Source organism: Trichosurus vulpecula, chromosome 8 (assembly GCF_011100635.1).
Source record: "Trichosurus vulpecula isolate mTriVul1 chromosome 8, mTriVul1.pri, whole genome shotgun sequence".
Taxonomy (NCBI): domain Eukaryota; kingdom Metazoa; phylum Chordata; class Mammalia; order Diprotodontia; family Phalangeridae; genus Trichosurus; species Trichosurus vulpecula.
The window spans coordinates 235393319-235408463 of record NC_050580.1 but is presented as its reverse complement, the minus strand read 5'-3'; the positions used below and the strand labels follow the sequence as shown (position 1 = coordinate 235408463).

The 15145-nt window shown below is 41.5% G+C and overlaps 1 protein-coding gene across 1 annotated transcript in view; it reads right to left on the bottom strand.

Moving 5' to 3' along the window:
- The window catches only part of LOC118829881 (neurexin-3-like), a 57210-nt gene extending 52206 nt beyond the window's left edge, over positions 1–5004 (bottom strand). Inside the window, exon 1 of the mRNA XM_036736720.1 lies at positions 4296–5004. Within this exon, the coding sequence (XP_036592615.1) occupies positions 4296–5004 (709 nt within the window). The remainder of the gene's footprint in view (positions 1–4295) is intronic.
- Positions 5005–15145: the final 10141 nt, after the last annotated feature.

Sequence of the window (15145 nt, the reverse complement as noted above, 5' to 3'; positions counted from 1 at the left end):
CCTCGATTTAAAGATCTGCCCCCATACAGTTACCAGGGTCCCAGAGTATCAGTCTTTTGAGTCTCGGCTGGTAGAAAAACCAGCTAATCGATGTTTTGCATGACTACACATGTATAACCTATATCAAATTGCTTGCCTTCTCAATGAGAGGTGTGGGGAGGGAGGGAGAGATTTTGGAACTAAATTTTAAAAACAGATGCTGAAAATAGTTTTTATATGTGATTGGGAAAAATAAAATACTAATTGAAAAACCAGCTAATCATGATTTTTAACAAAAAAAACCATTTTAACCAGATTTTAAAAAGACTGCACCTTCTGATCTTCTTTCCAGTAGAACATCTCTTTGAAGCATAGAACCACTTTGGAGGTCACTCCAGGGAGGAGGTATATCCCCCCCTTTCAAGATATTCAAATGGATCACACTAATAACAATGCCAGGCTGCCTAGAAGCTAATGGACCACAGAGCATACCTCTAGCATGCCAAGAACCACATTAATCTGAAGTTGCCAAAAGCCTTATAACTTTCTCCACCCATTTAGCCTCCTTGGTGTGAAGCAGGGGTTTACCTCATTCCCTGATGGCCTGAATTTTCTTGCCCCATACAGCTCCCGGAAAAAGCAAATAGGAGATACCCCTCTCCAGGGAACTAGGAGATTTGGGCAGCCAGTGTCTAATACAAAATTCCTAGGGAAGAGCTTTGCCTATTTGAATATGGTAAGGATAGAAATAGCACTGGACTTCTGATTTCAAATTTTTTTTATTGTGATTTCAATTTTTTTCAATAATAAAGGCAACTCTAAGATAAGGAAACTCCCTTCACCAATGTAGGTAACCACCTTCTCTGCAACTTATGATCTTAGAAAAGGGGTTCTAAACCTTTTTTTGGACACCTTTGGCAATCTACTGAAATCTAAGGCCCAAATCTCAGAGTAATGTTTTAAATGTATAAAATAAATTATGTAAGACTACAAAAGAATTCAAGGTAGAGAGGGAAGGGAAAAAGCATTTATTAAGTGCCTACTATGTGCCAAGGATATGCCAAGAACTTTATAAATATTATCTCAGTTAATTTGAGATCCAATTAAATTGAACAACACTTATCAAAATGTGAAGAAAAAAAAAAGGTCACAGATGCCTGATTAAAAACTCCTCTTAGAGAATTGCTTAGAAAACAGAGAAGTTAAGTCATTTGCTCCAAGTCACACAGCCAGTAGGGATTAACATAGGACTTGAACCCAAGTCTTCTTGAGTCTGAAGCCAGCTTTCTATCCATTAGGCCATGACGCCTCTCAGCATAATGACATACGAAATTTATGAAAAATTAATGCCTCCCACCTTCCTAGCTTTACTACATTATCTTTAGGAAATAGACAGGTATAATTGAGTCTATTGACCTAATTTTATATGTAGATCTGCTTGGCATTTAGTGATTGCTATCCGTGTGTGTGTGTGTGTGTGTGTGTGTGTGTGTGTGTGTGTGTGTCTCTGTGTCTGTGTCTGTGTGTCTGTGTGTGTGTATGTGTGTCTGTGTAGTGCATTTAGGAGCTTTCCACAGGTGTGTATAGGGGTATTTAGGAGCTCTTTACAGGTAAGGTATTTCCCCCAGCTCAGGCTCTAAAAATTAACTGTGTGTAGAGGAAACGAATATTTTCTCATAGCATGCAATGCACTGGTGTGATTGAGTAAGCATTATCTCAATCACTAGACTCAAAAGGCCCCAGACTGTCACCAGTGAGCTTTACCACTCTCCTCCCTTTGAGACTTTATCATCCCCTGTTCCTCTCTACCAAATTTGCTACAAAGTGGTTTCCCCTTGGTTTCGTTGTTTGTTTAGCAGCAGGATGAATGAGTTATGTTGTGGTTTTGACATCTACAGACACAGGTAACAATCAATAGCCACGTAATGGTCTGAACCTCGTCAAAAGACTTCGTTATTAAAATATACATATTGCATTTAGCTATTAAAAATCGATTATGTCCCATCTGCTCTGAAGAAACTCCATCGAGGACTGGAAAAGCACAGACATGCACTCGCATGCACACGCACAAACAAAACAAAGAAAAGGGAAAGACAAATTGTACATGTACACAGTGTAGAGATTCCATCCAGCTGAAAAGTGCTGATCCAAACCTGCCCAGAGGAAATGAGTCCCTTTAAACACAAAAATGCAATCAAGGATAATCAGCAAGTTAACTACACATTTGCAAACACCCTTTCCCTTGAAAGAAAGAATGCCAGACTTCAGTACTTCAATACAAGTTCTGAGGGTGGAACCGATCCCTCTGGATGAAAGAAAAAATAAGTGATCATGTCAGCATCTTCACACAGAACTTTACCCATCTTCAGACTCTTAAACAGAATTTCACCCACAGTCAAAGATGGCTTAGGAGCCAGTGACAGCTTCCAATGTACTCTGAGCCTTGTTTCCATACATTGTTACTATCATGTTTCCTTGTATGGTTTGGAACCTGGAATAGTGAGACTGGGGCTGCCCCTACCACTTTCTTCCATTCCCCTCTTCTGATGCCTCTAGAAGTGAAAAATGAAAATGTATCTATCACTACCAGTTATAGTCCACCCCTGTAAAGAGAACTATACTGTAAAACCCAGCAGAGAAAGGAGGAAAAGGAAAACTGTGGTAGCTCTCATTCAATGAACCCAAAACAAGCCCCAAAACAAGGCCTCTTACTTATAGACGTTCCAGTGTGAAAGTAACCTGTAAACTAAACACAGATTTCACAATTAGATTTTAAAAGATCAGGTCAATTGCAGCTTGCTTTGAGCGTGGAGTTGTCCAGAAAGGGTCCAGACCAAAGCTTGCTATGCAACTGCAGGCACATTTTAAAAAATCAGTCCCAAGTTCTGAAGCACGGGGATTACACCTGAATGAAGACATCCTGGGCATAAAACAGTAAAAAACAAATGTCAGTCCCTCTCGCCTGTCCTCCCATTAACAATCCCTCCACCCCACTGCAGCAAAACAGGACACTGCCATAAGGACCAGGAATTTGAAGAGGTTCATTAAAACCAGGGAAATTAATTTCTGTTCCTTTCCGTTCCACATGCCCTTGAGGACAAACTTCAGGAAGTAGTCTCTACTACTGAACTTTCTAGCCAATCCCCAAAACAAGGCTCTTAGTTAACCCATACAAAGTATAAAACCTTCACCACCACAGACCCTGTGGTCCTATATTTTGGGGCTGGGAAATTGGCAAACTAAAATCCAAGCCACTTCTCCAGACCTAATTCCAAGACAAACTGAGAGTTTGGTCTCTGATCTAAGAGTAGCATATGAAACCTGAGCCACGTGCTTCAGATGTCAACAATAGGAGTGTGTATACCCATCTGTCCTGTGAGCCACAGCTGTATTTCAGAAGTCTCTCCAAAGCTTGCTGTGCACTCCTAGGCTCTTTGGTTAGATAGAGTATCGAATTGCCTCTCCAGTCCTATACTACTTTTGTTTCACATGAGAAAGAAGGAGGACATGAAGCCCCAAATATAAACAGTAGATTTCATGGGAGAAAAAAAAATCTGTGGGTTAACAGCTGGGAATAGGAAGATACCATATCAATGGTCTCATGTAGCCATTTAACAACCACCAGGAAGTCTGAAAAGAGAGTGAGCAGCCCCATTAATGGGAGCTCCAATGGGGCTTTATAAACCCCCTCGTCCCTCAAAGTTCACCTCCCTGTTTTTGATGTTCTGAATACAAAGTTCCCCTGGGACTATAGGGACAACGAAGCAGGGGTGGAGAGTTTTCTTTTCATTTCTAGGTACTTATGACCCAAAAGGGGACAGGGGCACCTGATCTGAAATTCATTTCTTATCTTCTTATCAGTGGCAAGCCTTGGTAGGCTTTGGGAACTCCAAGCATTCACTCTAGGGGAACAAAAGGCATGAATGGGCACTGGCCATTCCAGTTTGCTTTTTGAGGAGTGAGATTTATGTGAGAGCCCCAGTTTGTGTGACAGTGACTCAAACTTTATTCATTCTAGTCAGTCCTGTGGATGCCACAGAGGCAACTGCCCAGGAAGGTGAGAAGTTTCAAACCCTCACAAGGATATAAGATAAGGATATAGCCTTTTCAGCCTATGCCACAAGGAAGTAGAAGTTATAGAATAGGTCCATTTCCTTCCCTCTATCTATACCAACTGGAGCCCCTTGGTTTCTGAAACCAAATTGGTAGTTCTGTGGTAAAAATAGAGAATGTATATATGTATATGTGGCGCCTATGTGCATGCAAGGAGGGAAGAGTATTGAGGTGAGGGTGAGATGGAGGAGGGGCAGCCTTACCTTCGGAGCAGAGCTTGCCACCATAGCCAGTGGCGGAGCAGTCACAGGTTGGGTGGCCATCCAGGAGGAAACAGACTCCACCATTCTCACATGGGCTTTCAGCACAAGGACCCTCAGCCTCCAGCTGGACCCCCTGGGTCCCCAGAAGACGAGGTTCTGAGTTGCCATATTTAAGATCCAAGATAAATCCCTTGAAGGCAGGCATGGCCTGCACCCCATCCAGGGTCAGGGCAGAGGGTCTTATATCAGCTGGGACCCCTCCAACAAACAAGTCACTGACCACGTCCATGTGGGGCCGCTGAGGCTGGACTTCCCCAGGCCTGGCCTCCCCGTCCAGTACAAGCACTGTCCTCATTCGGTCTCGGCTCACCATCAGGAAATGCCAGCTGCTATCATTGACCTGCTTGTCTGACAGCACAGCCGTCTCGGCACAGTCCACGCTGAAACGGAGCTGGACACGACCATCCACCAGGGAGAGACAGAGGAAGTCACAGACACCACCGTCGTCCAAGTAGAGAAGCAGCCCGGCTGAGACATTGGTCTTGAATTGGAAGCTCAGGTCACTTCGAGTACTGGCATCCCAGCGGAGGTAGCGGGCCCATTGGTTTGGAAGGCCCATGAACTCCAGGCCCAAGCAAAGGCCCAGCAGAGAGCCAAGCAGAACACTGAACTTCAGAGTGAAGTAGATCGAGTGAAGGGTGAAACCCATGGCTACTGTTGGGGGTAGGCCCAAAGCTGTGGGTGAACTAGGCTGAGGGAAAGTAGGGGAACCTCAGGGGAATAAACTGAGTGTTTCTCTGTTAGTAGTAAGCAGAATGCCAAACAGAAGAAAGAGGCAGAGATAGCACACAAGAGGTCAGAAAGAAATACAGATAGAGAGATAAAAAGACAACAGCCAGGTATCAGAGACAGATGCCGTAACCAATAAATCCTTCGAGAACAAGGGAAGAAAGAGGAGTTGGGAGGGGCCACAAAGAAAGAGGAGAGCAGGAGAGAATGGAGGAAGGGCTGGAGGAAAGGAAGGTGTTCCTCTCCAAGAAAAGATCTCAGCTATCCATGTAGATCCGGAGGCCTTGATTCCAGGAGAAGATAGAGAGTGGGTTTGGGGAATCCTTCAGGAAATGCTCTTCCCTCAGGAAGGGTCCCTATGCTACTCAAACCCCAGATGCCACTGGGGAGCTGGGGCAGTGGGGGTGGCAAGGGCAGCAACAATGTTTGCGAGAGAGTGGTGAGGTGAGCAGAGTGAAGGGTAGAAACAGGACAAGGACCAATCCTGGAGGTCTACCTCCTAGTGGCAGGAGACCAGATGGATGAGGGTCAAGCAAAGCGGAGAGCTCAGGCAGAGCACAGCTCCTAGGAGAGCGGAAGCAGATTCAGGCTTCATGGTGGGTGCCGAAGGCAAGCCAGCCCATAACTCACCCCCCAGCACTCAGAAAGGCTCAAAGGCTCCAAACAAAATTCCTGCAGAACCTGGGGGGTGGGGGGGAGGCAGGGAGAAGAGAAGAAAGAAAGAGAAAGAAAGATTAGTAACATGTTCCATAAGTATATCACTTCCTTTTCTAGTACCATCCTTCCCACTGCCCCATCACCACCATACCCAGCTTCCTATATTTCAAATCAAGTGGTAATGTTTCTAGTACCTGTATTTGCCTGACTGTGAATCAGAGCAAATCTCCTATACTTACAAGGCTTGCCTTCTCTATTCTCAAAAACTAGAATGATAAGATTCCTCCTCAATCCATCTCTCTGGGGTGTGGTGAGAAGTTGTACAGGGAGAATTTTGTTCCACGATATTCACTGAACTTAATTCTTAATTGTGGGCAAGACTTTTTGAATTCAGGGGCACATTTAATAATGATTTTTTTCCCATAGATTATAGTTATCATTCCTACTTTCTCTTTAAATGTTTTATTCCTGTCTTTTTTATTTACATCACATTTTTTTTTCCTGACACATTTTTGCTCCATCCCTAGTTTCCCTAGGAAGACACTGTAGACCAAGAACCAGAAACTAACACTGGTGTTCCACATTTCCAATAATTAAAAATTCTTAAAACAGATAAATAAGGGTTAAGTATTGACTTCTTTCAGAAGTAGGTCAAAGAAAGGGTCAAAGGGAGACCAGGGACCACACACACACACGCACACACACGCACACACACACACATACATACATACATACACATTTGAAGTTGGACACACTGCTGGTATATCCAGTGAGATATAACATGTATTGATGAGGTATAACTAGTGAGGTATTATACATATTAATGCTACTGTGTTGAAAGGATTTGGGTCTTGGGAATGAGGGAAATTATAGGAAATAAAGGAATCAAAATCTTGAGAACCAAAGCTAATAGGAAATCCTTTTCAGAAAGCATGTTTAGACAGGGAAAGGTCCCATTTACAAAATTTATGCACATACATATATATATATACACATAAATATATATGTACATGTGTATATATGCACACACACATAAATATAAATACATTGTTGTTCATTCGTTCAGTCGTGTCTGACTCTTCATGATCCCATGGACCATAGCACACCAGGCCCTTCTTTTCTCCACTATCTCCTAAAGTCTGTCCAAGCTCATGTTCATTGCTTCCATGACACTATCTATCCATCTCACCCACTGCCATCCCCTTCTCCTTTGGCCATCAGTCTTTTCCCAACATCGGGGTCTTTTCCAGTGGGTCCTATCTTCTCATTAGGTGGCCAAAATACCCAAACTTCAGCTTCAGTATTTATCCTCCCAATGAACAGTATAAATTAATTTCTTAAAGTATTGACTGATTTGATCTCCTTGCTGTCCAAGGGACTCTCAATATGTATATTCAGCTCTTTTCGTAGTAGCAAAGAAGAAGGAAGGAAACTGGGTGCCCACCAATTCCTCAGAATGGTTAAATGAATTTCAGAGAGAAATAAGCAGAACTAGGAAAATAAATTATATGATGAACACAATAGTAAATAGCAATATAACTCTGAAAGCCATTGTAACTCTAGCCAACACAGTGACTGAAGTGGTGAACCACAGGTGAGAAATGAGGTATACATTGTCAGACACAGCCAATGTGCTCATTTGTTTTGCTTAACTGTATTTCTTTGTTATAAGAGAGGGTCTTATTGATGGAAGGTGAGAAAGGACTCATTGGAAAATGATAATAATATAAACAAAGAGCATCAAAACAGTATTTCCCAAGAAAGAAAGAAGGAGGGAAGGAAGGAAGGGAGGAAAGAAAGAAGGAAGGAAGAGAGAAAGGAAAGGAGGAAATAAGGGAAGGAGGAAGGGAAGGGAGAAAGTCCAACCATCTATCCACCTAGTTCTGAATCCATCTAAACATCTTATCATCTACCCCATATTTTGCCATCTTCTCCATAACAATATTATGAGAAAATTTAGTTTAGCTAAAGTCTAGGTAAATATATTCACAGCATTCCCCTAACCTACTCTTTTAGTAATTCTAGCCAAAATGGAAAGAGGCTAGCCTGACATGATCTATTCTTGATGGAGACATGCTACATCTTTATCAACACTGCTTCCCTTTCCACATATTAGTCAACCATATCTGAAATTATACATTCTAGAATTTTCCTGGAATCAAAATCAAGTTCACATATAGTGAACTATAACATTTAGTTTGCAGATTCTGGGCTTTCTTTTTTAACAGGAACACTTCCCTTTCTCCAGTCTTGGGGTACTTCTCTCCCCTTTTCTATGACCTTTCAATTATCACCAATAATTGGTGGCTCAGCAATTATACCAGTCAGTCAACAGACACTTACTAAACATTTATGTACCAGACACTGTGTAAAGTTCTGGAGATACAAAAGCAAAATCTGACAGGTCCTTCACCTACCCAAGGATGTAGTTCGTCTGTGCCAAGCAACTTGAATTCATCAAGAGCCAATAGGTAGTCTCTTACCATCTTGGGCAACAAGTCCCTGTTTCTCATTTTTGTTCTGTCATTTCCAAGGTAAAGACTCTTCTCCATTGCAGGGAACAGAAACAAAAGATCAGAATGGAGCAGTTCTCTCTACTTTCTGTTGCCTGTTATCATAGTCCCATTCACTCCTGGCAAAGATTTTGTTTTTTCTGTGATTCCTCTTTTTTCTCCCAATATAGCTTAAAAAAAATGAACAAACTTTTTGTTGTTCTTGGCTTCCCTCACCAAATAGAGTTCATTCTGAGTCTGAACATTCCCAATATGTGTTTATAGAGCTATGTAACCCTTTTCTATTCATTACTTGTCATCTGGCCTTGTTTCTATCTTCTGTCCATTTCTAAAAAAAAAAAAAGTATTACTGTGTATGTAATAGAACCTGTGGTACAAGAACCAGGAAACAGATCAAGAAAAACGATTCTTAGATTCTTCCAAGCAAGAGCTTATTACCCACTGTGACTCAATCAACAAAACTGGACAAAAGGGAAACCCTAAGCCAAGACGGCTGAAGCCCAATAGGATCCCTATCCTGGGGAAAAATAAAGGCCAGGTTGAAGTGAACCAGGCACCAGCTGGGAAATGTGTGTGTGTGTGTGTGTGTGTGTGTGTGTGTGTGTGTGTGTGTGTGTGTATCTGTCTGTCTGTCTGTCTGTCTTATCATAGGAATTGCTGAAAAGGGCCAAATAGATAGTGTCCAAGTTCTTTAGGTTGGTCTAATGTAAAACTTTTCTGAAGTATGTTAACCCTTGCCTCAAAAAAGCATCAGTGCTTCTTTATTGCCTATTGAATAAAGTTTAAATTCCTCTGCTTTACAGGTAAAAACCCTACATAATCTTGTGCCCCCTTATCTTTCCAAACTTCTATCATTCCATCACCCTTTCTATACTCTGTGATGCAACCAAATTGATCTAGACTGTGTGTCTAAAACGTGTCAATATTCTGCCACCTCCTTGTCTATATTTATACCATTCTTTCGGCTTGTGATGCCCTCCATTTCCTTCTTCCTCTGTTGAGTTCTTTCTCGTCATAGTTCTAACTCAAGTGCCATCTCAGCTCCTGAAACCCTCTTTATCTCATCCTGATGGGATAGATACTGTGCTAGATCTGAAACAGGAAGTTGAATTCAAATTCTTCATCTAACATTTACTAGCTTTGTGGTAATGGGCAAGTCGCTTCATTTTTCCAAGTCTCAGTTTTCTCATCCAAAAAGTGGAGATAATTATATGTGCAGTTCTGACATCACAGGGTGGTTGTGATACCCAAATGAAATAATGTACATAAAGAGTTTTGCAAAAATTCAAGTACTATATAAATTCAGTTATCATTATTACTATCTCTCCTATCGCTAACATATTCAGGATTTTCTGCCCCTTTCTATTCATACTCTCAAACTTCAGCCAATACAAAAAGACCTAGACTGCCAAAATCCTTTTCAGCCTTGTTTTCACCATAGTTATGGTGCTTTTTTGAGTGGGTAACAGGCTGGATATCCAGCTCAACTTGTCTCACTCAAGAGCAAGCTTCTTACTCACTAGGCGATAACTTTCATCCAATCCCACAAACCAAGGAGGGCCTGAGGGGTGCCGTTAGACCTCCAGAAAAGGTACCTTTGCCATCAACAAAGCCTCAGATCTCCCGGAAAATGGAGATGACTGGGAAAGAGTAATTTCTGAGAGCCTTCCACTCCTTAATGAAATCCACCACTAATCCACCTTCCAACTAAGGAGTGGAAAGATCTCAGAAATTACTCTTTCCCAGTGCAGATATTACCAAGAGGAGTGACAAGTAGGATCTCATTTTCAAAAGCTGAATCCCCAGGAATGTCCACATCTGAATGACGATAATGATCCAGTATATAAGTACGGAAAGAAATAAACTTCTGTTTTCTGGATGAAATGCGGGAAACATGTGTAGCATTTACAATAGCCTTCTTCTTCCAAACCACAAGAGGGAACATGGTGCTTGAGAAAAAGGAGATGGCTATTACCTCTAGGATTAATTAGGATCTGGGAGGAATAGTAAAAGAAGAGTAGAAAAAATGAAGTGATTCCCTGAAAATTATTCCAGTCCTTCTACATGGCAGACCACAAGGCCAAGAGAGAGAGTCAATATTCTCTTTGCTCTCCATGGAGAAACCTCATCACCACCACTTAACAGCTTCTCCTCCTTTGAAGTCCATGTCATCTGATAATGCCACCTTCTTTCCAATATTTGTTGTAGGCATCACTAGGTATGCAATGTACTCTACCCTCTTTTTCAATGACTTCAGCTCCTGGTTTATTTTTTCACTCTCCACCCTATTCTCTATCATCCACAGTGACTTCAAAACACAAGTGAATCAGACTTCCAACACCCCAGACTCATAGCTCCTTGATGACATAGCCTATAACTTTCCCTTTTTCTTACCTCAGACACTCAAAAGGGTAGCCAGACCATTACTTACAACTGTTTCATCTCCAAGATCTTGAACCCTGAGATTTCTTTCTCTGACCACAATTTTCCTAGCTTCATTCCTACCTAAAAATCCCACTTCCTATCATCGTGACAATCTTTCAACCCCTCAACAATACACTTGGTTTTACCCTGAAATTCTTACCCCCTTGTTTTTTTAAATGTTATTGCCCTATTAATCCCCAACACTGAGTTACTCCCACAATCTCCTTCTATCTTTGCACTCTAGGACCATGAAATACTGCTGCAGAAAATAATGAAATTGATGACGCTAAACTACAAAGACATGCTGTACAATGTGAGATGAGCCCTCATTGTTGCACGGCAATCTAGTTATTCCCTTCTTATCAACTTCCAGTTACTTTCTTCATAGTGGCCATTCTAGACTTCCTTGAGCCCCTAAATGGGATCCTGTTCTTTTTACTTGCACCAGATAATCTTCCCTCCAGAGATTAGTTCATACAAAATGAACTTCCTCAACTTTGTTCTTCCACACCTCAAATCTTCTCTTCCTGACCTGTCCTTTCTTCTTCCCTCTTCCCTCCTACCTCTGAGGAAGAGATACTACTAAGGAGTGGAAGGATCTCAGAAATTACTCTTTCCCAGTGGAGATATTACCAAGAGGAGTGACAAATAGGATCTCATTTTCAAAAGTTGAATCCCCAGGAATGTCCATCGCTAATGTTAACCCCTTCATCTTTTCTTTGGATCCCATTCCAACCTTTTTCCATAACCTTGTTCTGTTAGTCCTACTCTCTTGAATCCTTTATCTTTCCCTTTCTGGTAGCCCGTATCTCTATGCTTAGAAAGACTTTTAAGAAACTCCCAGTAAAAAACATTTAAAATACCACCCTATTTCCCTGGCAAGACATTCTCCCTATCTCTCCCTGTCTCTGTCTCTCTGTTTCTTCTCTCTTTCTCTGTCTCTCTATGTCTGCCTCTATGTGTGTGTGTGTGTGTGTGTGTGTGTGTGTGTGTGTGTGTATCTGTCCCTGTCTGTCTGTCTCTGTCTGTCTCTCTGTTCTGTCTGTCTCTGTCTCTATCTCTCTTTCTCTGTCTCTCTGTCTCTCTCTGTCTCTCTGTCTCTCTCTCTGTCTCTCTCTGTCTCTCTCTCTGTCTCTCTCTCTCTCTCTCTGTCTCTCTCCCTCTCTCTCTCTCTCCCTCCCCTCCCTCCCTCCCTCCCCTTCGCCCTTTCACTAACAAAATTAAAGAAATGAAGTTTTCTCTCCAGTCTCACATGTACTACCCCTCCTTTAGGGGAGCCAGATAAAATTCAATTTCAGGACTACATTAAAATTAAGACCCATATTTCTTCTACACCTAAAATCCCTCAATTAGCATCCTAGCTCTGCCATGAACTTGGTCAAGTCACATGCCCCCTCCAGTACTCAGCTTTCTCTTCCATAAAATAAGAAGGTTGGACTAGATAATTTCCAAGGAAACTCTGAAAGAATCATAGGTCTGGATTAGAAAAAGCCTTAGAAGTCACCTTACCCAAATAGCCTCATTTTACAAATGAGGAATCTAAAGTCCAGAAAGGTTAGGTGATTTGCACTCAGTAAGTACCAATGTCAGAATTTGAACTCAGGACCCACGACTCCAAGTTTAGTACATCTTTCACTGCACCATGTTAATTTAAGTTCTGCTGTTGATTTTATAATGACTCAGTGAAAGTACTCTCTCTTTCTCAGATCTCAACAGTCTCTCTGGAGGCTACACACTTATTCCTCTCTTGGGAAATGATAATTTAGAGGAGAATGGTATCACTTCGCCTGCCTCTGGGAAGTTACCCAAATGGGCATGGTAAAAGCATAGAATAGCATGCCATTAAAAATATCCTAAGCCCCAAGAGGACAGCTCTTGGCATTTCTTAGAGAGAACTCTGAAGAGAACACACTCACCTGCAGCACCTAAATAGCTCGATGATAAAAAGGGTGCTCTGGCAACTAAAAAAAGAAGGGAATCTGTGAAACTCCCAACCTCAAGGTTCAGGAGAGCACAGGCAGGCCATACACAAAAGCCTTTTAAAGACTGGCTGAAGGGGCCCAGCCAGGCACTTGTTGAGGCACAAAAATAATTATCTGTTGAGCGACAACCGAACAAGAGAATGAGTGACATTATCAAATTGCCAGTCAATTTCCATAATTACCAGGAGGCACACTTTATGTAGGGTTAACATCTTTGCAAATATCTCATAATCCAGTTGCTTTAGCCCAACAGTACTCTGGCATGGGGGCTATTCCCCAATCCAAGACAGCTCCCAGTGATGAATCTAGATTTCACTCCCACCCACTATACACTTCCTTTTCTTTGGTCACCTATAAGATTTTAGTCAAAATTAAAATCACCAGAGAAACATCTATAACATGGGAATAATAAAAAAAAAAGCTACCTCATAAAATTATTGTGAGGATCAAATGGGATTTCCAAATCTGAAAGCACCATGTAAATGTCAGCTCTTATTTCTTCCCCGATTGCCCAAGGTCTGGGTGCCTCCCCTGGGTGACACAGAGGATAGAATTCTGAACCTGAAGTCAACAAGACATTGATTTCAAATTTAGCCTCATATACTGACTATCTGTGTGACCCTGGATAATTCATCTAACATCTTTCTCCCTTAGCTTTCTCATCTGCAAAATGAACATAACAATAGCAACTAACTACCTCCAAGGTTGTGAGGATAAAATGAGATATTTGTAAAATTCTTTACAAACCTCGAAGGGCCACATAAACGCTACCTACTTATTCTTACTTGGTATTTATATTGTATATATTTTTTTTATTTCAACAAGAGGCTCTTCACAATCCCCTGGCAGCTAACACCTTCCCCTCAGATTTCCTTCCAATCTCCCTCTCTCTCTCTCTCTCTCTCTCTCTCTCTCTCTCTCTCTCTCTCTCCGTATATATGTGTGTGTATATATATATATATATATATATATATATATATATATATATATTCTTAGTTATTTGCATATTGTCCACCCCCCGCACCTTTCCCCATTAGAATATAAGCTTCTTGAGGTCAGGAACTATTTTTGCTTTTCAGTGTATCCCTAGCACTTAGCACAGTGCCTGACACATAATAAGCATTTAATAAATGCTTATTGGCTGACTGACATCCATGCACCCATTGCTTCCTCTCTATAAAAGGCAATCTCTTCAAGGATAGAGACTATTTTTTTTGTCATTTTATCTCCAGAAATTAGCATATTGTCTGGCTCATTGCAGAGGTCTAGTAAAGGCTTGTTGAATAAATGGACAGGAATCAATGCAGGTCTGGAGCCATGTACCATGCGTAAAGGAGTGGTGTTTATAGCCTGTGTACATGGGCCAAAAAGCAGCATGGGAAACACCAGTCTTAGAAAAAAATAGATTTGAATTTGAGTATAGGGAGCAATACTTAGCTATGTGACACTGAGGAAGACACAACCTCTCTGTGCCTCGGTTTCCTAATCTGTGAAATGGGGGCATTGATACTTGAAATATTTATATTTATAGTATCATCAGGTCATACAATCAATTGGAAGGGGATTTAGAGGCCATCAAGTCCAACCCTCTCATTTTATAGATGAGGAAACTGAAGCACAGAGAGGTTGAGTTTCTTGCCCAGAATAACATAGCTAATAAGTGTCTGAAAGGATTTGAAACTGGGTCTTCCCAAAGCCAAGGCTCATCATTCATTGCACTACTCCGTTGTGAGGAAAGGACTCTATAAATCTTGAAATATGATAAATATGTGAATACCAGTATAGTGGGGGAGGCTAGGTGACACAGTTGATAGAGTGCCAGACGACTCCTCTTCCTGAGTTCAAATTTTGCCTTAGACACTTACTAGCTGGGTAACTGTAACAACAATGTTTCTAGCAGCTGCTGTGGCTGTGAAAGACCAATAATACTAGCACACAGAAGGGCTGCCAAGACAGGTTCTTTGATCTGTTTTTCTAAGAAAAGCAACTTTAAGGCACTAACAATCTGAGTTTAATTAAACATACATATATAATTCACTCAGCTCAGCAGAAAAAGCCAGCACCCTGACCTTCAGAGAGAATACAAACAGAAATTACAAACTGAAAATATCAACAGATCAAATAACACAAACCAGTAGACAGGCTTCTAGCTTTCTGTCCAACAGAAAGTTATTACCAGGGAAGCACCAACATCTGGGTTTTCAAGTTGGGGGACTTCTTAACAATGGCTACCCAGAATCTCATCTGGTCAAATCACACAACACTCTTTCAGTGAGTGAGAGCCCCAAACAAAACGCTAACCTCTGAGTTTATATACCCTGTTCAGAGTCAAAGGGCATCACAACCATGCAACTCAAACCTATGTGAATTAGGCTTTCCCTTGAGGTAAGCAGGTCATCAAAGATTCCCAATTTAATCAAAGGAACAAAGGCCAGACTCATCAAAGGCACTTGATTACCTAAGTGCTCCAAAAGAGAAAACAGTA